General features: G+C 50.4%; 1 protein-coding gene across 1 annotated transcript; it reads left to right on the forward strand.

Moving 5' to 3' along the window:
- Positions 1–474: 474 nt before the first annotated feature.
- CTCFL (CCCTC-binding factor like) lies at positions 475–21253 on the forward strand. The gene is made up of 10 exons (XM_087853934.1): positions 475–1011; positions 1467–1692; positions 5494–5664; positions 5975–6108; positions 8601–8721; positions 9993–10142; positions 12013–12173; positions 14539–14721; positions 20850–20970; positions 21180–21253. Exons 1-10 carry the CDS (start codon positions 475–477, stop codon positions 21251–21253), a joined length of 1878 nt encoding a protein of 625 aa, XP_087710060.1.
- The last annotated feature ends 4190 nt before the right edge of the window (positions 21254–25443 follow it).

A 25443-nucleotide genomic window follows, 5' to 3' on the forward strand; every position in this document is an offset into this window, starting at 1 on the left:
GGTGGGCGTAGCCGGTCTGAAGCCTGCTGGGCTAACTTTGCATGAGCTAGAGGCTCTAGGCCCAAAGCCCGCGTGGCTCAGATGGTGCTCAGTCTGGAATCGTGTAACGGTGGAAAGTCGGCTCAGGCCCCACCTTGCTACTCCTAGTCCTAGCATGCGCGTTTGCTGAAAGCCCACTCAGACCCGAGCTTTCTAGGCCTAGCAGTGTGCACTGGCCCAGACCATGCTGGGGCCCCACCTTGCTAGGCCGTGTATTTGCCAAAATCCTACTCAGGCCCAAACTTACTAGTTCTAGAATCTTCTGGACTAACTCCTGCTTTCGCCTAAACACTGTTTAGGCTCAGCCCCTTCTAGACCTAGGCGGAATCAACTTAGTCCTGACTCCTGGGAGGCCAGGACCTTGTCATGGCTTGATCCAGCCCCACTGTGCCCTACCAAGACTGCTCTCTTGTTTCTCAAACAGGCCACGTCACGATGGCAGGGACTGAGATCTCTGTCCCTTCCGAGCAGTTTACCAAAATCAAAGCACTGGAGCTGATCCCAGAAGTCCTATTAGAGGACGAGGAAGACGGAGCATGCCGAGGGAGGGGGCCCCCAGGCCCCGGAGACGTTCAGGCCCCGTGCCCCTACGGGCCCCTCCAGGCCCAGATGCTGGAGGGAGAGCAGAAGCCGCTGCTCACCACGGAGGAGAGCGAGAAGCACATTCTAACCCTGCAGACGGTGCACTTCTCCGAGGCCGAGGCCGTGGAGGTGCAGGACGTCAGCTGGCTCAGCGTGCAGCCCCAGGAGGGCGTGCAGGTGACGGTCCAGCAGGCGGGTGGCAGGCTGCAGTCTGTGCTGTGGCTGGGCGAGGGGTCCCAGCAGTGCGTCGCCATCAGCATCCAGGAGGAGGCGTACGTGCTGCAGGAGATGGAGGTGATGGAGCTGCAAGTTCTGGAAGGCAGCTTGGCCGTGGCCAGTGAGGAGAGTAAGTGTGCGGTGAGCCTGGCCGAGAGCGCAGGATTGCTGAAGGTACGGCTGGTTTGAGTAAACAGACGCTGTGCGGGGCTGGGGCAGGGGGGCGAGGGGGGGGAACTCAGACTACTTTTTTTTTTTTTAGTTGCTCTTTGTGCACGATTAGGTGGGGACAAGCGAGTTAAAAGTTGCAGTTTAAATCAAACACAGTAAAAAGATTGCCCTGGGAAAATCTTGGGAGCCCTCCTGTTCTTTTCCAAAAGTTCGAAAAGTTACGCCGAGGAACGCTACAAGGAGCATTGTGTTTTTAAAAAACAGTGTTCTGTTTCATTCCCCAAATCCTGGATGCTTAATAATGATGGTGTCGGCATTTTGGGGTCCAATAGATGACCTTCTATGCTTCCGTAATTCTTGTTGTTCTTTATGGGCTCTCTGGTGTCGCCAAGGCAAAGAGTTCAGTGGATTGTCGTTCAGAGATAGTGTTTGTCTGAATGCTCGCTTTTGTTTATTAGCTTGAGAAAGGCCAGGAGGAGGACCAGCTGCTGGCTGAAGGAGGACTCGATCCACAGGTGGGAGAGCAGCTCTTTCTTGTGGAAGCGAAGCCGGGAGATGAAGGGAGAGACGAAATTGTGCTGACCGTTTCAGACTTGCACGTGGAAGAACAAGAAGAGAAACCTGCATGCGTTCAAGGCCATGTTGAGAAAGCCAGCGCTACAAAAAACCCGAAAAAGACGAAGGGTAGGCCAGCTCGTGCAGCCGAGGAGATCGTGCCTACCAGGGGGCTGCCGCTGCTCTTTAGGGGCACGAGAGGGTGGTTGAAATTTTACGTGGTTGACTTGTAGTTGCTTTCAAACTGCCAGGAAATGGGAGAAACTTTAAAGGAATGTTCTGTGTTGTGAATCAAATCCAAAAGAGTCTGTCTTGGACACAGATGTTTTTAAAGCAGAGTAAAAACGCTCCCGCAAAGTGCTGTGTAGGAACAGAGAAGGTGGGCCCTGGTCTACCCCTGGTTTGCAGCCCCGGGGAGTGGGGAGGACTGCGCAGGGCTGATGGAGGCTCGGGCAAGGGCCTCGGGGCCAGAAGGAGGAACCATGTCCAGAAGGCAGCAGAGGCTTGTAGGGCGGGGATGTTCAGGTGAGGGCAGGGAAGAGGACTCAGAAGCCATTAAGACCTGGGATCCCCACTCCAGGCAGCAGCAAGCGGCCTGCGGGGGGAGCTCCAGAAGTATGCGGCCTCTTTCTGAGGGTGGGCAGCTCCGCGGATGGCTGCTCCAAGAGGGAGATGAGGCCAGGCTAGGAAGGACCTTGAAGCTCAGTTGAGTCAGATTACAACTAAGATTGCATCGCGGCAGCCCACGGGGTGAACTTGACCCTCCAAAATGAGTTCTGTAGCTTTTTAGAAAATGCTAGTTTCTCACTTACTTAAAGCAAGAGAGCTTACCGCCCAAATCTCAGTTTCTAGCTCATTTGTACAAAGTCATCTCTGGCCACACGTGGCTGTTTCCTGCCAGCAACAGGTGGCTGGGGCCGGGAGGTGACTGCCTTTTGAAAGTCACACCTCCTGTTTTTCATGCGTGTGGTTCAGGTCGTTCATTGAGGTTCACGGCCTCTGGCTTCAGTGGACGGCGGAGTTTGTAGTCTCTGCTATAATATATATACATTTATATCATGCTTCTCATGTATTTAAAGTGAGAGATCATACCCCCAAATCCCCAATTCCTAGCTCGTTTTATTTTTCATCTATTCACAATCGTGTGCAACTGACCCCACTAATTCCAGGCTCTTTCCATCCCCCAAAGAAAAGTGAGCCACAGGGACGCCTGGGTGGCTCCGTGGGTTAAGCGTCTGGCTTCGGTTCAGGTCAAGATCCCCGAGGTGCTGGGATCGAGCCCTGCATCGGGCTCCCTGCTCCATGGGGAGCCTGCTTCTCCCTCTTCCTCTGCCCCTCCCCCTGGGTTGTACCTACCCCCCCTCAAATCAATAAATAAATTTAAAAAAAAAGAGAGAGAAGTGTACGCACTTAGCGGTCATCCTTGGACACGTCATTTAAAGGGACTCGTACGCATGAACTATGTGGCCTTTGTGTCTGGATTTCTTCACTTAGCGTTGATCAGTGCTTCATTCCTCCATCCCTGAGTGGTCGTGCGTCGGGGGATCCGCGTGCATCCACCCACCCGTCACCATTCGGGCTGTTTCTGCATTGTAGCCGGTGTGAGCAGTGCCGGAGGAGTATTTACGTACAGGGTTTTGTTTGCACGCTTCTTTCCTCTTCTGTCGGACGTGTACGTAGAACCGAATGGAATTGCTGGATCATATGGTCAGTCTATATGTCAGTTTTTGAGGAACTCCCGGCTTCCCCCAGCAGCTGCACCAGCTTACCCCCCCCCCAGCAGTGTGGGAGGGTGGCCCCACGGAGGTTTTGATTTGCATTTCCCTGATGCTAGTAAAGACGTAGGAAGTTGGTGAAAAATTACCGGTAAGATGGTATATTGTCAGGTGCTTATGGGCCATGTGTTTGTCTTCTTTGGAGGAAGGTCTGCTGACATGCTTTGCCCATTTTTCAGTTGGTACCTGTATTCGTCTCCTGGCACTGCCCAACAATACACCACACTTGGGGTGGCATAGACAATAGGAAGGTGTTCTCTCGCGGTCCCGAAGGCTGGGAGTCTGGAATCATGGTGTTGGAAGGCTCTAGGAAGGAATGTGTTCAGGCTTTCTCCTAGCTTCTGGCATTGTCCCAATCACAGCATGTTTTTAGCTCATAGATGTATCACTGTCTCGGCCTCTCTCGTCATGTAAAATTCTCCCTCCCCGTGTGTGTTCTCTACCTGCGTTTCTTCTCCTCTTCTTGTAAGGGCGCCAGTCATACCCACCCTCCTCCAATATGATCATGTAAGCCTGACGGCAGCTGCAAAGACCCTATGTGCAAGTAAGGTCACCGTTAGGATTTCAGTGTATCTTCGGGGGGATCACAATTCAACCCATAAACCTTCTATTTCAAGTTTGCTCTCAAGTTTGCTTCTATGTCAAGTGTTGTATCAGGAAGGCCGTTGGAATTTGTGAAGTGCTTTTTCTGACTCTGTGGAGCTCATGGTGATATTTCCCCTTCCTTTTGTTAATACGCTGTGATGCACTGACTGGTTGTGGTATGTCGAACCATCCTTCCATTCCTGGGATAAATTCCACTTGGTCCCAGTGCACAATCCTTTTAATAAGCTGCCGGGTTTGGTTTACTAGTATTCTATTGGAGACTTTTCCATTTATATTTATAAACGTTATTGGTCTGTAGTTGTCCTGTGGTGTCTTTGGTTTTAGTATCCGAGTAATCCTGGCCTCACGGAATGAATCCTGGCCTCACGGAATGAACTAGGAAGTGTCCTACTTTTCCATGTGTGAACTTTGAAAAGGATTGATGTTAATTCATTAAGCATGTAGGTAGAATTCTCCAGTGAAGCCTTCTGGTCCTGGGGGTTTCTTTGTGGGTAGTTTCTTGATTAATGATTCAATCTCTTTATTTGCTATAGGGCTATCTAGATTTTCTATTTCTCCTTGAACCAGGGTTGGTAGTTTGTGTGTTTCTAGGAATTTTCCATTTCATCTGGGTTATCTGGTTCATTGGCATACAGTTGTTCAAAGTACTGTCTTATAACTGCTCTCGCTCAGTACGGTTCCACATATTTATGAATTTCCCACATTTCCTTCTTTTATTGGTTCCTGATTTCATGTCATGATGGTCAGAGATATATGATTTCTATGCTTTTTTAAAATTTATCGACATTTTTTAAAGATTTTATTTATTTGAGAGAGAGAAAAAGCACAAGCAGGGGACAGCGAGAGGGAGAAACAGACTCCCCACTGAGCAGGGGGTCTAATGTGGGGCTTGATCCCAGGACCGCAGGACCGTGACCAAGCTGAAGGCAGACAGACACTCAACCAACCGAGCCACCCAGGCGCCCCCTTTTTATTGACATTTGTTTTGTGGCCTAACACGTGGATTTTCCTGAAGAATGTTCTGCATGCACCTGCAAAGAACGCCCGTTGTGCTGTTGTTGAGTGGAGTGTTCTGTAGATGTCTGTTATGTCTGTTTGGTTTATAGCGTTAAGTCTTCTGTTTTCTTGCTGATACTCTGTCTAGTTGTGCTCTCCGTTGTTGAAAGTAGAATATTGAAGTCTCCCACTGTTACTGCAGTGCTTCTTTCTACCTTCCCCTCTGTCCATTTTTGCTTCAGGTATTTTGGGGCTCTGTTATTAGGCGTGTATAAGTTTATAATGGTTCTCCCTTTGTGGTGGATTGGGTCTGTTATTGTTGTATAATATCCTTGTTTGTCTCTTGTAACAGATTTTGTCTTAAGTTTGTTTTGTCTATTACTAGAGTTGCCCCAGCTCTATGGGGTACCGTTTGCACGGAATATCTTTTGTTGGGTTACCCCATGACGCTAAAAAAGGGATGTGCCAAGCTACTTTAATGTGTTTCAATGGAATTTGAACATCTCAAGGAAGATTTTTACAAATATGTAAACTCTCTATCTTCTTCCTGCAGAAGTAAAACGAACCTTCCAGTGTGATATGTGCGTGTTCACCTCTTCTAGAATTTCGAGTTTTAATCGTCACATGAAAACTCACACGGCTGAAAAGCCCCATATGTGCCATCTTTGCCTAAAAGCCTTTCGCACCGTCACTCTTCTGCGGAATCATGTCAATACACACACAGGTAAACTGGACGAGAAGGATATTTCCCAGTGAGGATAAGTGTTAAAGTTTATACACGAATGCGAATCTACCTATTTGCACATCAAAATAACATCTTTGGTTTAACGACGTTAGTTTTGTCTTCCATGTTGCCTAAAAACATCAAATGTTATAAAGACTTTTCTCCTATGTGGCTGGGGTATCTGTGATTTAAGGGGCCTCTTCTTAATTTTTAAAGCATTCTTAAACTGAGTCTAATTTATAGGTTATAAATTCCTAGGAGAACTTGTGGTGAAGTCTTGTTTAACAGGATGAACTATGGGATTTTACAGGAACCAGGCCCTACAAGTGTGGTGACTGTGATATGGCGTTTGTCACCAGCGGAGAACTTGTCCGACATAGACGTTATAAACACACTCACGAGAAGCCCTTTAAATGCTCCGTGTGCAAGTATGCCAGCGTGGAAGTAAGTTCACTCAGTACTGAGAGCTTCACGGCGCTCTTATTAAGAAGTTGACGTGACAGTTAAGTTACACTGATAGAATCCCTTACAAAATAGGTTTCGCGAAAGATATTATTCATACAAAATCTATGTAGGAAATAATACTCGTTCTATTTCCTGAATTTAATATAGAAAGTTGGAGGGGCACCTGGATGCCTCAGTCGGTTAAGCATCTCACTCTTGATTTTGGCTCAGGTCACAATCTCAGGGTTGGGAGATGGAGCCCAGCTGGCATGGAGTCTGCTTAAGATTCTCTCTCCCTCTCCCTCTGCCCTCACTCCTCGCTTGCATGCATGTTTGATTTCTCTCTCTCTGTCTCTCTAAAAAAAAAAGAAAATAGAAAATTAATTTTTTTTCTTTGATTACCAATTAGTGAAAGTACAGTAAAAGTGTACAAATTACAAATGAAATCACTTATACTTGAGAGAGATGTTTCTCAAATGTGTTAGTCCTATCTGGTGTTTTCTGGAGCATACTCGTTCTACAAAATCCAGGGGTGTTTGCTCTGACATAGAACACAGAAGCAATCTGAGTTTTCTCTGCAACTTGGGACCTTTCCTCAGTGGCACCTGGTCAGATACAAGGCAACTTGTGTGAAGAATGAGACGTGGTTCATTTCCTCTCTTAAGTGCAGTGAGACCACCTTTCTGAATCATCAGTGATGTGTCATGGTCATTTCACCCAGATGGTTTTATTTATACCTTCTGGCTGGTTCAGCCACACTCCAAATGCAATGACGGCCGCCTGCGTAACTTACGGTGCAAAGTCAGTTCCCTTCAAGGAACAGTTAAGGGCTCCCTCCGCTCTCTGTCAGCGCGCACGCTGGGTGCTGGGTCCGGGCCCAGCGGGGGAGGGATCACACACTCCCACAGAATGGAGTTAAAGGAGAGGGCTGGAGTTTAAATACAGTCATGATGCAACCGCGTTTCGTAAATGAGGGAAGCTCACAGACAGGGTCAGGATTTGGTTCCAAGAATTTTTTCCCACTATTACTATTTTTAAAAATTATTTGTCATCGGAGTTAAAGGTGGTGGCTATGTAAGGAAACGCAGCGAAGGTTTCAAGGTACAAAGCCACCTGAGAATTCTCAGCTCGAGGGGCCCCCTTTTCGGTGCTCTGCAGGTTCTCAGCACACACTTGCCTGGGGGGGGGGAACCCTTCTCAGGGGTGGGCCGTCCGCGCGCAGCCCGAGGAGTGGTCGGCCTCGACGTAGGGACCCTCTGCCACCCAATGCAAGGGCATTGCCCCTTCTGTGCAGTTTCCAAGCCCTGCTCTGCTGCTCTGCTGTAAGGGGGGGGGGTAGCCTAAGCTCTCCCAGCACTGTCCCTTGACATTGGGGCCAGCAGAAATGTATCCAAGCTGTGGGCAGATTACAACACCCCTGAAAGCTTGTGAACACCCCTCGTCCCCTGCTCCCTTCGGAGCAGCAGAGGACGTCTGTACACGGCTGCCTTCCCTGCTCTCTCTGCTCATCAAACGTTTAGTGCCATAGTTGTTAAAACTTTGTTTTGCCTTCTCACATGCTCACAGACATCCACTTCACTTCCGAAAATCTAAGCTAAACTTTTCCATTCGGACCTTGTTTTCCATTCTACGTCTTCTGTTCTTGAATGTTCTCCAGGCTTATGTATGCTTGTTCCATACTGGAAAGCCAGACCAAGCGTAGCCTTCCTGAGATCGCAGGCAGGGCCGACGCCAGCTTTCTGACAACGGTTGCCCCAGGATGGCTGATGGCCCTGTGTTCTGCTAAAGGCAGATAAGAGCCTGCTGTGAAGTGCGTACAGAAAAAGGACAGTTCTAGAGGGTGATCAGACAGGCAAGGAAAAAAAAAAAAAAGATCAAACCAGAGGGAATATGTGGTTTGCCTTTTAATTAATTGCCTGGGATATGTAATTAATCACATTAGCATTTGCTTCCTTTTACTTAAAAGTTTCTTCTTACAAAGAAAGCGCTAACACCTAGAACTTGTCCTTGCTAGAAAGGGAGGCCTGTCTCCACTCCTGCGCCATTTAGGGTCCACAGGGCTTGTAACTGGGAAATGCCTCACGGGGATGTCGTGGTCCGTTAAACACCCCCCGTTCCAAGGCTCCCGCTTTATTCACGCGAACAGAAGTCTTCCCGCCTCTGCGAGCCGATCTAAACTTGCCTTGGAAATGAGAACCAGCTCTTGTCTGGCTCCGAGCAGCTGGATCTGAGGTTCCCTTTGTCAAGGGAAGTCGAGTCTGAGAGTCTCTCGAAATTACTGCTCCTTAGCCACCAAGGAGCTCAGACGCACACATCAAATGAAAACCATCATCCAGGGCGGAAAATAAAAAGTCAGGACGGTTCACGGTGTTCGGGTGTGAAACCCGCGCTGACCTTAACCTGGGAGCAATTTCCAGATCTTTTGTTATGCTGATGAATGGAAGATTCTCAGGCCTTTGACGTGTTGACGGCGCTCGCGCCTCCTTTCCCAGGCCAGTAAGCTGAAGCGCCACGTCCGCTCGCACACGGGGGAGCGCCCCTTCCAGTGCCTTCTGTGCAGCTACGCCAGCAAGGACACCTACAAGTTGAAGCGGCACATGAGGACGCACTCAGGTAACGCGGGAGGAGACCCCTCGGGTCCGTTTCGGGGAAGCCTGGACAGTGTTCCTCGCGGCCCATGGCAAGCTCAGACGTCAAAGCGAGCGTCTTCATCCTTTCTGACGCGGGGCATTTGATCCGCACCTTGGTGTGTACTTAGCCTTGGGCGGGGGGGTCCCACCGGGAGAAGTAGACCGCTGTCCAGGGTCTGGCTCCGTGGGCGAGTCGGGGATTTAAAAGTCCCCTGCTTAACTGACCCCACAATTTTAAGGCAGAATGTGAAGCGCGCTGGCTTTGTAATGCACTTATTTTCTTCTTTATTTATTTTTAATGGACCTGTAGTTGACACACTAGTTTCAGGTGTACCACAGAGAGACGGTCCTGTCCCACGCTTTACACGACGCTCACCGTGACAAGTGTGGTCCCCTTCTGCCACCACACAAGCTGACACGGACGACGTGATTACCAGGGCCCATGTTCCCTGGGCCATGCTGTTCATCCCCACGACTTGTTTATTTTATAACTGAAAGTTCATAACCTCTTAATCCCCTCCATCTGTCGGCCCGTCTCTCAACCCCGCTCTCCTGTGGCAACCCCCAGTTCTCTGTATTTACGAGTCTGTTCTGTTTTGTTACATAGACCCTACATGTGAGGGAAATCCTAGGGTGTCTTTCTCTGCCTGGCTTTCTCACTTAGTGTAACCCCCTCTAGGTCCCCCCGTGTCATTGCAGATGGCAAGATTTCATTCTTTTTTGACGGCTGAGCAATAGTCCATCATATACATAAACACACCCCACCTCTTCTTTATCTGCTCATTTATCGGTGGGTAGTCGGGCTGCTTCCGTATCTCAATTATGGTCAGTAACGTTGCAGTAAACATAGGGGGGCCTATATCTTCCCAAATCACTACTTTTGTTTTCTTCACATAAATACCCAGAAACGGAATTAGTGGGTCATATGGTATTTCCAGCTCCCATTTTATATATTTTTTTTGTATGAAGACTGTGTTTACGTGTATGTCTCGGTTCTTTCACAGCAGGGTGGGAACCGGGTCGCTCACGGACGAGTACCCCCCAGATGGCAGGAGAGCCGCCTGCCTGGGCCACTGTCCACACAGCTGTGCTTGATGTGATGTTGTCTGCGTGTGATGTAGGCATCAGGCTCGAATCGTGGGGCTAAATGTACAAGGAAGGGGTTGAGAAAGGAGCCTCGGCGAGAAAAGAAAAGTTCTCAGCTTGCTGGGCGAAGCCTCCGCGCAGAGGGTCATTTTTGTCTCCGTGTCACAGGTGAGAAGCCGTACGAATGCCACGTGTGCCACGCACGCTTCACCCAGAGTGGCACCATGAAAATACACATCCTGCAGAAGCACAGCGAGAATGTCCCCAAATACCAGTGTCCGCACTGTGCCACCATCATCGCAAGGAAGAGTGACCTGCGTGAGTGTCTGGCTTCATGAACTTCCTTTAATGACAGTATTTGTTGGCTCTTTGGGGGCACAGCCTGGAAACCCGAGGAGCGCTGGGCCTGATGACAGGGAGGCCCCTGGGCTGCAGGACCAGCTCCGGGAGAGGGGTTTTTTCCAGAGGTCCTGTGATGCCATCTAGTGGTGACATTGCAGAAGTGCAATTTCATGGCTTGAGCCCATTCAGTTCCAGGTACACCTGCTAAGCAAACACAGGTATTTTAGCTCCTAAAACACTTCCACAGATACTGTTTTATTCCATATTAGTCCTGTTTTTACAGATGTTGGAGGGGCTTAGAGAGACAGTGTGAACTGCCCCAAGATCCCCCAAACTAGGAGGTGCCAGGGTGCCCAGAGGTGGCCTGGGGATAGGTTCTGACTCTGTTAACGTTCTCATCAGTGATACTCTGCAAACCTTTCTTAGACTCTTGCTGTGATCCTAACACATTCGGGGAGCTGAGGTTACAAAAGGAAGAACCAAAACAGCCCTCCCCTCAGGGAACTCGCTTCGATAAAAGAGGCCAGCCTGTGGCCTGAAATCCTTGCTGTGACATGGCATGACCTTCTCATGGCACGAAGCACCACAGTGAGACCGGAACACATCGTGGGTGACACCGAATGCCAGAGTTAGGAGTTTGGATTTTATCCTGCCCGCAGGGAAAACCAGGCAGTATTTAGCAGCGGGAGCAACCGGGAGTGAATGAGCCTCTTTCCTTTGTGTCGGGGCCCCTGGGCTTCCCATTTTCCATGATCTTACTCCTCTTGCCAAAGCGTGTAACGCTGTGATACTCAGAACACGTTAGCCCAAATGCAAGTCACCGATTCGCCAGGTGGAAGTCTGGAGATGAGATGCGCTGTTTTGGGAACATTTCTGAAAGAGCGAGGGTGTTTTATGAAGCCTTAACTTTTTTTCAAATCTGGAACATTCTGTCAATGTTACTATAGTTACCGACATGTCACAAAACCTAGCCCAGTGGGACTTTGTAGGGCACAAGGGCCACAAGGCTGTTGCCCAGAAAGGAAACAGGACTTTGACAACACGACAAAATGACGTAGGTTACCCCTCATCTCAGTGTAAGATGCTTTGGGAACCGGCCCAGTCTTTCTGCCCCCGTCGGAGAGATCGGGCTCCTCAGTGAATGAGTCGGCACATCGAGGTGTCCCTCCTCCAGTTGTCCGTTGGGGTTTGGCCTCTTCCGCAAAGGACCACAAACCACCATGCGTTAGCCTCGGTTCGGCAGAAATTATTCTAAAGCGTGTCCAGTCAGACCTCACGGCGAGTCCTAGGTCAGTGACGACAGGAAAGAAACAGGGCATTGACTTCTAACAGAACATCTGGACTTTTCTTTTTAAGTTAAGATACAGAGGTTATATCTTTGTTATGAGAAATCACCTTAATATTATCCTAAAAACCCGCCACACCATGGTAAGGTTCTTGAGGTGCTTTGTTCAGTGAACACGCTGGGTCGGACAGGCCCCAGCTGAAACGGCATCTCACCCCGCAGCGAAAGGGTCGTCCGCGGGCCTGTCGGCAGGCCGTGCGTTCCGAGCAGCCCCGCGCAGCACCCAGCAGGGAAGGATTTCATTCGTGGGGAGGCAGCTGGCAATAGCTGGAGGCCTTCTGGTCGTCACACCTGGGGAGAAAACACTGCTCCTCGTGTCTCCTGGGTGGAGGCCAGGGACGCTGCCAAAGTCCCCGCAGCGCCCAGCACGGCTCACCCAGGAAGAAACCAGCGCCAGGGGCTAGTGGTGCCGAGATCAGGGGGCCCTGACACCCAGGGCTCGGGAGAGCAGGGGACAGAAAGAACACCGTTTCAGCGCGAACCGTTCTGTCACTCTTCTAGGCGTCCATCTGCGCAATCTGCACACTTACAAGGCCACAGAGATGAAGTGTCGCTGCTGCCCCGCCGTCTTCCACGAGCGCTACGCCCTCATTCAGCACCAGAAGACGCATAAGAACGAGAAGAGGTTCAAGTGTGACCACTGCGGTTACGCCTGCAAGCAGGTACCACGTTTCAGGCCGTTTGGGGAGGCGGAGGAAGGCCGCGGTGTACGCGAGAAGGGAGGGCTGGCAGGGGATCCTGGTCCCTTTGAGAATACAGGAAAAAGTCATGCTTTCGTGCAAGAGAGTGTTCAGACGAACCAGCAAGCAGCCATGGGCCCACACGTCAAAGCTACGGTTCTTCAAAGTATGGTGGACGGGGGCGCCCGGGTGGTTCACCGTCGGGGAGCCTCCGACCCTTGGTTTCGGCTCAGGTCATGATCTCAGTCGTGGGATCGAGCTTCGAAGTGGGCTCCTCGCTCAGCGAGGAGTCTGCTCTAGGATTCTCTCGCTCCCTCTCCCTCTGCCCTCCCTCCCCGTGCATGCTTTCTTGCTGTCTCTTTCCCCTCTAAAAGAAATAAAACCTAAAAAAAAAAAAAAAAAAGTATGCTTTACAGACCTCTGCACATCCTTGAAACCAGTCAGGGCCGTCAGATCAAGACGATCATGAACTAATTAATGCCAACAGATTATTTGCCCTTTTCACTACGTTGGCGTGGGCCGTGGTGGTGCCAAGGCAGGGGAGGTGCGTCAGAACCAAGCAGAACAGCGGCAGGACGCAGGACGCAGTCTCCACTGTGTTCCTCACCGTCCTGCACTGGCTATAAAGATAAAGGGCAGTTTTACCTAAGACTGGTCCTGATGAGGCCGTGACAGTTACCAGCTTCGTTCACCCTTGACCCTGAATCCTGGAACTGAAGAGGCGCCTCTGCTGTCTTCCGAAGCCCAGCAGTGGGAGGGAGGGAAGCATCTGGCGCGGTTTTCGAGTTCCCAGCTCAACTAGCAACTCTTTCCCGAACCGCTGTTTTCACTTGAAAGAGCAAGTGACAAACTCTGCTGCTTCGTCCCAGACATTTGGCAACACTCTGTGCCCTTTTTTTTTTTTTTTTTTGCAAGTAAATAAAGTGAGTCCGTCACTTCAAGGAAAATGTGTTGCCAAAGATACGATTTCAGCTGTCAAGAGGAAATAAACAATTAGAAATTTGTATTTCCACCACCGTGAGCTTGACAGCTTGCTAACACTTTAAGTCTTTTCTAAGGAGACTGGAGTGATTTTAAGAAAACATGTCTTTACAAAGTGTCATGAAATGTGTCAACAGTGAGAAGGGCTCCGTAACTCAGTAAATTGCAATTTGCCAGACGGCCAATCAGTCCATTATTTTACAAAATCATGCCTATAGGTAAAAGATTCACTCAGAGTGTAAGGTAGGTCACTGAATTGGAATGGAATGGAATGCAAAAAAGACTGTCTTCCCCTCACACCCTTCCTCTCACCCTCCTCCCAGGACAGCATGGCTCAGTCCCTCCCTGGGAGTCAAGGTCCCAGCAGGGCCGCGCTATCTGGGAAGGAGGGCGAGAGGAAAGGCCTGTGGGGAAGAGTGAACCCGTAAGAGAGAGCCTTGGAGAAACACGGTCGGTTCGGTTACGAACAGTAACGTAAAAGTGGGCATGTGTCTTCTCACGTGATTGTAGCATTTTAGGTACTTTTGCTTGACTTTATATATTTGTGTCCTGCTTCTCCAAATTATTTACTCATGTAAATCTTAGTTAAAATTTCTGGTTATTTCTTTGCTAAGAACAGTTATTATTACTTTTATGCTTTTAAATAGATACTAAGATTTGTCCTAATACTTATCAGAAAGCGGGAGGGGAAATATTTAGAGGCATACTGTACTTTCAGCCCCAAATAGCCACTGATTTAAACTCTGACATTAGTTTTTTTAAAAAATTTTTTAAAGATTTATTTATTCTAGAAAGAGAGTAATCTCGAGTGCATGAGTGGGGGACGGGGCAGAGGGAGAGAAGCTCCAGCAGACACCCAGCTGAGTGCAGAGCCTGACGCGGGGCTCCATCCCACGACCCTGAGGTCATAATCTGAGCCAAGACCAAGAGTCGGATGTTCACCAACTGAGCCACCCAGGCGCCCCTCCAACATAGATTAGTGTGCAGGTTGTCTGTCCTTTGTAAACTCAGGTCATGGCAAATAGTTCTAGAAGCAAGGCTGCAAATCCATGAGCTATCTTGGAGGGACAGATAACTATCGTTTGACTCCCCAAGGAATGTTCCGCCGCATGCCCTGAGGGGCTGGGGGCCCCCGCTGGGAGCTTGCTGGTGGCCTGCAGCAGCGACGGTGACAGATGTGGGTCCTGGATGGCCAGTCTGTGTTGCCACTGCAGCTGTGCCATCCTGACAACGTGTGTGCTGTCAGGTCTCTTAATCGCACGCTCATCGTTGGGGAGGGAAGAAAGGTATATACTCAATACTGCCAAAGACTAAAAAACTCCCTGTAAGGAGTTCAGCGGCTTGTTTTCCTCCCCTTCCCTCCTAGGAGCGTCACATGACCGTTCACAGACGCACGCACACCGGGGAGAAGCCGTTCACCTGCCTCGCGTGCAATAAATGTTTCCGACAGAAGCAGCTTCTCGACGTGCACTTCAAGAAGTACCACGATGCGAGTTTCGTGCCGGCTGTGTACGAATGCCCCGCGTGCGGCAAGGGCTTCTCCCGCGGGGTAAGCTTGCCTGCGGCGGGGATCCTCCCCGGAGGTCCTCTCTGCCCCGGCGCGGACGCCCTCGGGGAGTGTAAAGGCAATCAGAGCAGCCCGCCCGGGCTGGAGCAGCCTCGGTCCGCCGCGGGGGAGCGGTTACTAGCTTTTTGGAGTCCCCGAGCTCTTGAAAATCTTGTGAAAGCGTGCTCGCCCCTTCCGTGAAAAGAATTCTGCAGACCCGATCTTGCACATCATTTGAGGGAATCCTCATAGTCCCCAGAACCTGCAAGGACTCCTGCTTTCAGTGGAACATTTTAACCTCGCTCCCCTGAATCAGATTAAGGCTGCTTCACAGAGAGGCCGCAACCTTCGGAACGTCTCGGAGATGTCCTTAGAGCAGCGTTGGTGGTACTCCGCTAAGAAATACGGCTCGTCTTCCATGTTATTTTTGCGGGGCTGTGTTAGCGATCTATTGCTATCTAACAAATTACCTCAAAACTTAGCGTAAACACCACAAACGTTTATTACCGCCCATTTTCTGTGGGGCAGGAATTTGGCAGGGGCTTAGCTGGGTGGTCTGGCTCAGCATCTCTCGGGGGGTCAGTCAGGATATCGTCCACTGGGGGCCACATCTGGCCGGGCTGGAGGCTCCACTCCCTAGATGGCGCCCTCCCATGGCTGTTGGTGGCTTTGGTTCCTCACCACATAGACCTCTCTGTTGGGCAGCTCGAGTGTCCTCGTGACCCAGAGCAAGGGGGAAGCCACTGTGCCCTTTGTCACCTAGTTTTAACAGTGACCCGTTACTTCTCCTCATTAGAAACCAATCATTAGGTCCAGCCCACATTCAAGAGGTGGGGGATGGGGATCCTTTTGAAAGGAAGCGTGTGGAAGAACTTGTGGTCCTTGAAAAACCCCCACAGATGGCGTGCCAGATCCCTAGACAATGTGTGCGCTCCCGGCCAGCCTTGATGAAAGTTTCGAGTTATCTGAAGTTGACTCTTTTCATGGGGAGAAAGCTTAATCTTTTCTCTTTGTGTTTTCCTGGGTAATTCTGGAGTGTTAATACTCTTAAGTTCAAAATTTCAAATACAAGTAGTGGCAGCACTGCAAACACAGTAGGGTTCATGCTGAGTTAACTTTGTAAAGAGTCAGCATTGTAAGAACCTACCCTTTGGGGTGAGGAACCAGCAAACAGAGGAAAGAATGGGTCCGCCTCAGAGAATTCCTCAGAACATATAATCGGAAGTTTTAAAAATTTTTCTTGCGTTCGAGAAAGTTTATTTGAACAGCGTACCTTGGAGATACTGTAGGTGTTAGTTCCACAGTAAAGCACATGTCACGATAAAGTGAGTGAAAGGCATGTTTTGGTTTCCCAGTGCATATAAAAGTACATTTACCCTATGCTACAGTCTGTTAAGCATGCCAGAGCATTCTGTCTAAAAAAAAAAGTATAAACCTTACTGTAAAAATACAGCTAAAAAAATGCTGACCATCATCTGAGCTTTTGGCAAGTTGTAATCACTGATCACAGATCACCACAGCAAATACAGTAAGGATGGAGAAGTTTGAAATACTGTGAGAATTCCCAAAGCATGACCCGGAGATGCGGTGCGAGGTTTCTGGAAACAGCATCAGTAGACTCGCTCGATGCAAGAGTGCTCCAGACCTTCCACTTATAAAAAATGCAGTACGTACAACGTGCAGTAAAGCAGAGTATGGCAAAATGAGGAAAATGAGGTGCTCCTAGATATAAAACCTCTTACAGCTTGACGACGAAAAGACAAATACCCAATGAGAAATGGGCAAAGGATCTAAATAGACATTTCTTCAAACAAGACCTGCAAGTGGCCTGTAAGCACATGAAAAAATGCTTAGCGTCGTTCGTTGCTAGGGAAATGCAAAGAAGAATCAGCGAGAACACCTAGGGCCGGCCGTGAGGGTGGCTGCCGCCCACGAGAGCCATCCGGTCCCACCTGAGGTGGAAAATAAAACCGAGAGACACTTGCGAGGTTCATGGTCCAGGGGCAGGGCTCACGGACACAGTGAGACCCGGTCACGGGCTACAGAACACGCCCCCTGCCCACGCCTCCCGTCCGCATTACCAAAGCCCTGTTTACGGCCGCTCCTTTTCCCCGGGGCGTCAAGTCCAGCAATCAGGAAAACATTACAAGCCATCCCAAAAGGCAAAATCACAATTTGGAGAGACAGAACAGCAAAACCAGGTGTGGTGGGGATGTCGGACTCATCAGGAATTTAAAACAACCCTGATTGACATGCTAAGGGCGCTAATGGATAAAGCAGACAGCACGCGAGACCAGGTGAGCCACGGGAGCAGAGATGGAAATCCTAAGAAAGAGCCACAAAGAACCGCTAGAAAGGAAATGACAAATGCTCTGATGAATGAAATCGAAGAGAAGCTGCATAAATGGAGAAAAATAGTCCATGTTTATGGACAAGAAAACAATGTCAAGACGTCCCTCCTTTACAACTTGATCTACAGGTTCGGAGCAATTCCTATCAAAACCTCCGCCCAGTAGGGGTGCCTTGGTGGCTCTTGATTTCCGCTCCGGTCATGATCTCAGGGTCATGGGAATCTGTGCTCGGCGGGGAGTCTGCTCGAGTCTCTCTCCCTCTCCCTCTGCCCCTCCCACAGCCCCCCCCAAAATTAAATAAATCTAAAAAAAAAAAATCTCGGCACATTATTTTGCCAATACCGACAGAATGACTTCAGAGTATGTGGAGAGGCAAAAAAACAAAACCAAAAAGCCAGAATAGCCAACATAATACTGAGGCAGGAGAGTGAAGTTGGAGGACTGCTGCTACCCATCTTCAAGACTTGCTATAAAGCTAGAGTAATCACGACAGTGTGTGCTGTTGGAAGAACAGACACACACATCAGTGGAATAGAGAGCCCAGGAGTAGGCCCCATACGTACAGTCGTTGATCTCCGACAAAGGAGCAAAGACAGTGCCATGGAGAAAATACTCTTTTCAATGAACGGTGCTGGAAGAACTCGAATCCACGTAAAAAAAAAAAATCTAGAAAGAGACCTTACACCCTTCACTAAAATTAATTCACAGTGGATCACAGACCTAAATGTACAATGCAAAACCATAAAACTCCTGAAGACGACAAGAGAAGATCTAGGGTACGGCGGGGACTTTTCAGAGACAACACCAAAGGCGCGGTCCACGACAGAAATCATCCGTAAGCTGGCCTCCTCTAAAATGCACGACTTCTGACCTGAGTAGACAAGCTACAGTCAGGGAGAAAAGATATGCGAAAGTCGCTTCGGATACAGGCCGGTCATCCAGAATGCAGAATTCCTAGGACGCAGCCGGAAGAAAACGGATAACCTGATTAAGAAACGGGCCAAGGACTTGTGCAGACCCCTCACCAAAGAAGATGTACAGATGGCAAGCCAGCACATGAAACGACGCTCCACATCGTACGTCGTTGGGGAAATACAAATGCACCAAGACACCACCACACACCTACCAAAAATGGCCCAGATCCAGAGCGCCGAGGACCCCAGACGCTCAAGGACGTGGAGCGCCAGGAACGCTCGGGCGTAGCTGGTGGGAATGCAGAATGGCGCAGCCACGTGGGAAGACGGTTTGGAGGTTTCTTGGGAAACCAAACGTGTTCTTACCATGCAACCCAGCACTCATGCTCCTATTCACCCAAAGGGGTAGAAGACTTCCGTCCACACAGAAACTTGCCCCTGGATGTTTGTAGCTGCTTTAGTCCTAATCACCCAAACTTGGAAGCAACCGAGACGTCCTTCAGTAGGGGTTGGATAAGCGGGTCCATCCGTTTACACAATGGACTAGTATTCAGGGCTACAAAGAAATGAGCCACCAAGCCATGAAGACATGGAGGAAACTTAAATGCTTATTACTAAGTGAAAAGGATACACACTGTACGATTCCAACCATAGGACGTTCTGGAAAAGGCAGAACTATGGACACAGTAACCAGATGGGTGGTTTCCAGGGACTGGGGAGGAGGGATGAACGGGCGGAGCACAGAGGGGTTTTAGGGCCGTGAAACTAGTCTGCGTGATACTAGAACGGTGGTGCAGTCATTATACATTTGTCCACACCCACAGAATGAACACCACCAAGAGTGAACCCCAGTGTAAACTGTGGGCTTTGGGTGATGGTGATGTGTCCACGTAGGTTCATCAACTGTAACAAAAGAACCCTCCATTCCAGTGAGGTTGCGGATAATGGGGAAGCTGTGCGTGTGTGGGGGCAGGGGGCACAAGGGAAATCTCTGCCTCCCTCCCAATTAAGCTCTGAACCTAAAATTGCCCTAAAATATGAAGTCTTTAGAAATCGAGAAATACGTGCATATCGGATACTCGAATCCAGTTTAATTTTTAGAAAGCACATCGTTCACAAACTCCCATTCTTTAACACGCAGTGTCTCCCACACCAGAATGTCACAGGGCTGCGGGCACCCTTCCTCCCGTGAAAACCCCCACTCTGGATTCCGAATGCTGGGTCCCTCCTCTCTTGAGAATCAGTCCTCTGACACAGATGTCTGTCATATTGCTCTGCCCCCTGAGCCCTGAACAATCTAAATGTCATATCGATTTACTTAAAATCTTAGCACACGGACTTTTTAAAGGCTGGATGTGGTTTTGGTGGTTTATTAATCCAAAGCCAGCGTCCAGCGTCGTTAGCCGTGAGCTTCATGAATTTGGAGGGAGACTGCGTGTACGTGTGCATGAGTACGTGCTTTGCTTGGCCTCAGAAGGCTTCATTTGTGCATAATCATCATATAAATCAGGGATTGGCAAACCTTCTTCTGTATACGGCCAGGTGGTAATATTTTCAGCTTCACAGACCAGTTTCTGGCCCAGCTACTGGTGTAACACAGAAGCAGCCATAGATGGAGAATTCATAAACAAATAGACATGGCAGTGTTCCAGAAAAATTCTCATATATATATCTATATATAGATATATATTTTTTCTTTTTGAGAGCAAAAGAGAGAGAGCACAAGCAGGGGGAGCGGCAGAGGGAGAGGGAGAAGCAGGCTCCCCATGAAGCAGGGAGCCTGACACGGGGCTCGATCCCAGGACCCCAGGATCATGACTTGAGCCGAAGGCAGATGCTTAACCCACTGAGCCACCCAGGCGCCCCCAGAAAATTTGTTTTTCAAAAACAGTTGACCGACTGGATTTGACCCTTGGGCCATCATTTGTCAATACAAGATGGAAGAAGTTTCAATAACCCGTAACGTCCCCCTCCACTTACACGTGAATCCTTTCCCTTCGACCCATAAAAACCAGGCCAGTCCGGTGGAACACCACACTGAAGCCAAAGTGGAAATTAGGTGGGAGATTTTATGTCCTCAGCAAACTGACTGACATGTCACCAGGATCTTTCCATATGAACTTCCCTAACAGGCAAAGATGCCTGACTTAAGTCATCCTGAGTGTTCCTATGTAAGAATGCAGTAACAGTCTTGCCCGGAAACCTCTGACTTCCCTCTTAATTCTGAGTGTTGTATGTACGTTCAGTAACTCCACGCGTGGTAGTTCGGGAGAGAAGCTGGCGGGGCAGTGACGTTCACACGCTGCATCGATTTTCTTAAAATTGACAATTTCTTGAATTTCTAGTTTAATATCAGGGCCTACTTTGGAGAGTAGATGCATCCTAGAAGAATAAATGTTGTCTTCTCATGGACTTCTATGATAAAAAATATGTATTTAAAATAAGCTCACTTTTGGTTAGATCTAAACACAACAGAGGGGTCCCCTTTTTTAAAAAACCGCCTTTTTGGTACAATATACCAGGCATGGAGGCGCCTGGGTGGCTCAGTCCATGAAGCGTCCCACTCTTGACTTCGGCTCAGGTCGTGATCTCAGGGTCATGGGATCGAGCCCCGCGTCGGGCTCGGCGCTCAGCACGCAGTCTGCTTGTCCCCTCTCTCTGCTCCTCCCCCCACTCGCACGCGCTCTCTCTTCCTCAATCTGTAGTAAATAAATAAATATCGTTTTGAAAAAGGAAAGAGAGAAAGAAGATACCAGGCATGTGTTTCCCCGCTTTCCCGTGCCCGGGTCTTCACCCCTGGAATTCTAAATGACATTCCGTCGGTCCTGCTGACTCCGCCGTGTGCTCTGTGTCTTTTCCCCAACAGACTAACATGCAGAGACACTCGGCCAAGTGTGGCGTGGGGCCAGGAAAGCCAGCTGCCTCGGGGAAAGCGAGAAGAACCAAGAGAAAGCCAGCCGCCCCGAAAGAGGCAGTCCAGGAAGACGGTAACTCTCAACAAATGGGGTTCTAATCTGAGGGTGATTTTCTTGGTTGGTATCGCGTCCTGGGTGCTGAGTGTTACCGTGCAGGAGACACACCGGTGTGGGTCAAAACGCACGGGGGGCAGGTTTTGAGCTTCGTGTTGCCCCCGGGGCGGGCGGGGGGGTCACTGGTGCAGTGGGCGGGATGGCTTCTGCACTTGTCAGCCCTGCAGAGCGCCCCCTGGTGGCGTCCACACCCCCCATCAAGGGGCTCCTGGCAGGACGGGCTTGTGAGGCGGAAGGCTGACCCCTCTCTAAGCTCGCGGGCTGTCGCCTGTACCTGGCAGGTGCCGTGTGCGTGTCCTGGGGCCGCTGCAGCAGTGACCACAAACTAAGTGGCTTTAGAGGAACACAGGCTTACTCTCTCTCTTAGCTCTGGGTCCCAGAAGTCCTAACTCAAGGTGTCAGAAGCACTTGCGCTCCCTCTGAAGGTTCTGGGGAGATGCGCTTCTGCCTTTTCCAGCTGCTGGTGGCTCCAGGCATCTCTTGGCTTGTGGACACATCACTCCAGCCTTCCTCCCTGTCTGTCTCTCCTCTTCTTTCCGAGGACACTTGTCCCTGATGTAGTGTCCCTGGAAAATCCAAGCTGATCTCTTGAGACCTTAACTTAATTATATCTTCAGAGATCCTTGTTCCATATAAGGTTACAGTCTCAGGTTTTGGGGGGTTAGGATGTGGACCTCTCTCTTTTGGGGCCACTGTGGACATCACAGTCTTTATCGTTGGCCTCAGAAGAGCAGACGTGTGTTCCCAGGTTAGAGCAAAAAGGGCCTGTGTCTAGTCTTCCCTGTGAAAGGTTCTGCTCCACGAGGGGACAGACCTAACTCACGGAGGTATTCTGTTACATTCTCCATTCCTGTCCTACGAGAGTCTCAGAACTGAAGAGCTTGACTGGAAACCACACGACCTCACCGCGAAAAAAAAAACAGAAAATATTTGCATGACATCCTCATTCTTAAATTCCCTATATTTTGATCCCAGCCCCAGTCCTTGACTAGTGAATGTTCCCCTGGATAGCAGCCAGCCTTTTCCTCACTTCAGAGTTGCCAGATAAAATAGGGGGTGCCTGGCTAACTTTGAATTTCGGATAAACAATGAGTACTTGTTTAAGGTGGGTATATCCCACACGCTATTTGAGATATACTTGTACTAACCAGTCACCATACTTGGAAAGTGGGTGGTCGGACCAGAGTTCCTCTGAACGGGGCACTACGAGCTGTTCAGACCTTCCTCCACATTCCTGAGTCTTCCAGTCATCCGTCCCCAGCTTCCCGGCTTCTCCAACCACAGGCACAGGTCGGCCTGCCGTGCTTGAGGGGTAAACTCAGAAGAGAAATGAACGTGGGAAATGAATGTGGGAAATGAATGTGAATGAACATGAATATAAGACGACATTTATATCCACAATATGGATAGAAAAATGATGGAGCCAGCCTGGGCCAATTTGCCTTTACGCTGACAATGTCGTAAAATGCCACTTTTCGTGGTTTTACAGAGGAGTCCTACCGCGCCTCCCGTCGGAGGCCTGAGGCCCGTGGGGGCTCTGCCTGGCACCTGCCTCCCCATTCCCACCTCCACATTTCCCCTCCCTCTCCTGCTGGCCTGTGGCTCGCACCCAGCCTGCTCCTGCCTGCCAGCCTGAGACACACTCAGGTGTCCCCCGCATGACCCTCACCCTCCCTGGTCCATGAAACCCCCATCACATTCACGGCAGGCTCCCCCCTACCCCTCCCGGGCCCCTGCACCCACCTGCTGCCCCGTCACACCACTGAGGTCCCTAGAGGCTCCCTGTTACCACGTCCCACCGGCCTCTCCCTGCTCTGCAGCCGTGGCACTGCTGACCGGTCACCCTCTTGACCCTGTGCCCTCCTGCTTGCTGGACATGCGTCCATCCTCCTGGTGTTTTCCCTCACTCCCCGGCCGCCTCCCCTTCTCTCCTTACCCCCGCTGCTCCCACCTCCCTTTGCGTCCACAGCGGCACCACCTGCGCGCCTGTATCACTTCCGCACCTGCGCCCTCTCCCACGCCTGCGTGCGCGACCCTCAGCCTCTCCCGTGGCAGGTCACGGGTGATCTGGGAGCAGCCCCCGTGCAGCATCCCCAGGCTGGGAGCGAGTATTCTGCTGCCTGGTGAGCGTCCCCTCTCTGCAGTCTCCAACTCAGTCCATGTAAAACTGAAGTCTTGACACCTCTCTGCTGTCCCTCCCACCCCCAGCCTCGTCTTCTCCTGCCACCCTGATCCATGCTGGCGTTTGAAGCCATGACACACTGGCAGCGCCCTTGCCCACTTCTCAAGGCCACAGACGTGGGACTGGGTCCACCCTGTCTCCCCAAGATGTCCAGGACCCCATCTCAATGTCTCTCCCCTCTGTCCTCACTACCCACCGCCAGAACCCCTTCCCTGTACACCCAGCACTCTGAAGACTGGGACTTTGGGCGTGGCTCTCCGCATCCCACCCTTGTGGGCACCCAGCCATACTGCTCCCCCCATCTCAGCCAAGCCAGACTCACCCTTTTCTTTGCCTGGAATTCCTGCTGACTCCCCCACAGGTCCCCAAGATCTCACGTGTGGATCCCAGAGATCTCAGCTCTGACCCCCGCCCGGGTCAGCCCCACCTCCCGAACACCCAGGGCTGCGCCCCGGCTCTGCACCTGGTGCTCGCGTCCCATTTATCTGATTCTTTAGTAAGCGCCAGCTCTCACCTGTGCTGAGCTCCCCTCCAAGACGGGCCTGGCCCTCGAGTCCACACCAGGCCTGGTGTCAGCAGGGTTCATTCGTTGCTACTTAATGAAACAAGCAAATAGTGAACACAGCCCTTTATCGGAGAAAATAAACAGGTGAGATCCAACTCAAATCCTGACCGCCGTAAAGAGATCCAGAGGCCAGGCTCCTGGTAGCCACACTCTAACTGGGCGGACCCAAAAATGTCCATTTGAATGTGCGACTTCCCGGCTAATTAGACATCTGCTGGCTCTCTCTTGACACCTAAATGCAGTGTTTTCTTTTAATTGTCTCTTCAAGCCTCTAAAAACCTTTGGCCAAATTCTATCTGAATAAGAGTAGCCTTCACCAGAAGACCGAATGAATGGGGACGGAAAGGTTTTTGAAAGTGTTACCCTTGGCTGGTGACCTGTTGGCAGTGCGTACCAGCTTCCACGCTGGCCACGGGCCTCGGCGGCTGGGTGGCAGCACCTCGCCCGTATCGGCCCTGAGCTTCCTGGACACTGACCCCGAACTCAGTGAAGGGCAGGACCAAAGGGATGAGAAGTGGGTGCGCACGGACACCCTCCCGCTGGCCTTATGCTGCTGTTTGAAACAAAAGCCTCACTTGGAGCAGGTCACGAAGGGCACGCGGAACGCTGCCTGCCCCGAACGCTCGCCTCCCAGAAGGGCAGAAATGGGAAAGCCCTCCTGAGTTTAAAGACAGTGACAAGATTGGGTGTATTAAAACATGTCTCGTATTTTGGATGGTCAGCTGTTGCACCCCAAGCAAAGTGTGCCCACAAACAAGTAACCGGCTTACAGGAGCAAAACTACTTAATTTGCATTTCAAGGGTTTTTACCTGTTTTGTCCACATAATGGTCTGGCTTCTACTTTTCTGTGCTGGCGGGTCAGCTGTAGGTCACCCAGCATTTCGGGGTAGGTGTCTACAAGTCAGAGGTCCTTTGCATATGCAAGACCCAGGTCTTAGTGCTCTCCCCGCACTCCCCCCAAAATGCTTCAGGAAACCACAAGCAAACCTACCTATCTTCAGACAACCTGGAACCGACGGGAGGTGAAGCTCTGGGGAGTGTGGGCCATTTGTCTGCCCTTCTCACGGGCAGACAGGGACGGTCCGGGGGTGTTCTTGGGGAGTAATTTGGGAAATGGGTAGAGGGAGGAATATAATTGGATTTACAGCAATCTGTTCTTTTTTTTTTTTATTTTTTATTTTTTTATAATAATTTTTTATTATGTTATGTTAGTCCCCATACAGTACATCCCTAGTTTTTGATGCAATGTTCCATGATTCATTACTTGCGTATAACACCCAGTGCACCATGCAATACGTGCCCTCCTTACTACCCATCACCGGCCTATCCCAATCCCCCACCCCCCTCGCCTCTGAAGCCCTCAGTTTGTTTCCCAGAGTCCACAGTCTGTTTTTAAACTCCCAAAGTCGTGCTGACAAGAATCCAGCGGAGGGTGGGCGGGGATGGTTATGGATCCTGGCCTGGCCCACGGTGGGCGCCCAGCACAATGCGTGACCCCGAACCGACTCTGCACGGGTTCACGGGCAGTAGGGACAAATGTCCTGCGAGCAGCTGGCCTTTCTCATCCTGACGGCGTCACTCCCTGAGCTCCGATACAAGCCACCATCCAGTTCCGCAGGACCCGCGTTCAGCGTAGCGCGCTGGTTCTCGCGGGGGCGGCCCTGCTTCCCCGCGAACATATGG

This window comes from Ursus americanus, chromosome 22 (assembly GCF_024610735.1).
Source record: "Ursus americanus isolate L20-20 chromosome 22, mUrsAme1.1.p, whole genome shotgun sequence".
NCBI lineage: Eukaryota > Metazoa > Chordata > Mammalia > Carnivora > Ursidae > Ursus > Ursus americanus.

What these genes read in the sequence shown, in the direction of transcription:
- CTCFL (XM_087853934.1), top strand. Translation starts at nt 475, where the DNA reads ATGGCAGGGACTGAGATCTCTGTCCCTTCCGAGCAGTTTACCAAAATC. An exon ending in GCGGTTACGCCTGCAAGCAG is followed by an intron (nt 12,174 to 14,538) that starts GTACCACGTTTC and finishes CTTCCCTCCTAG; the next exon opens with GAGCGTCACATGACCGTTCA. An exon ending in GCAAGGGCTTCTCCCGCGGG is followed by an intron (nt 14,722 to 20,849) that starts GTAAGCTTGCCT and finishes TTTCCCCAACAG; the next exon opens with ACTAACATGCAGAGACACTC.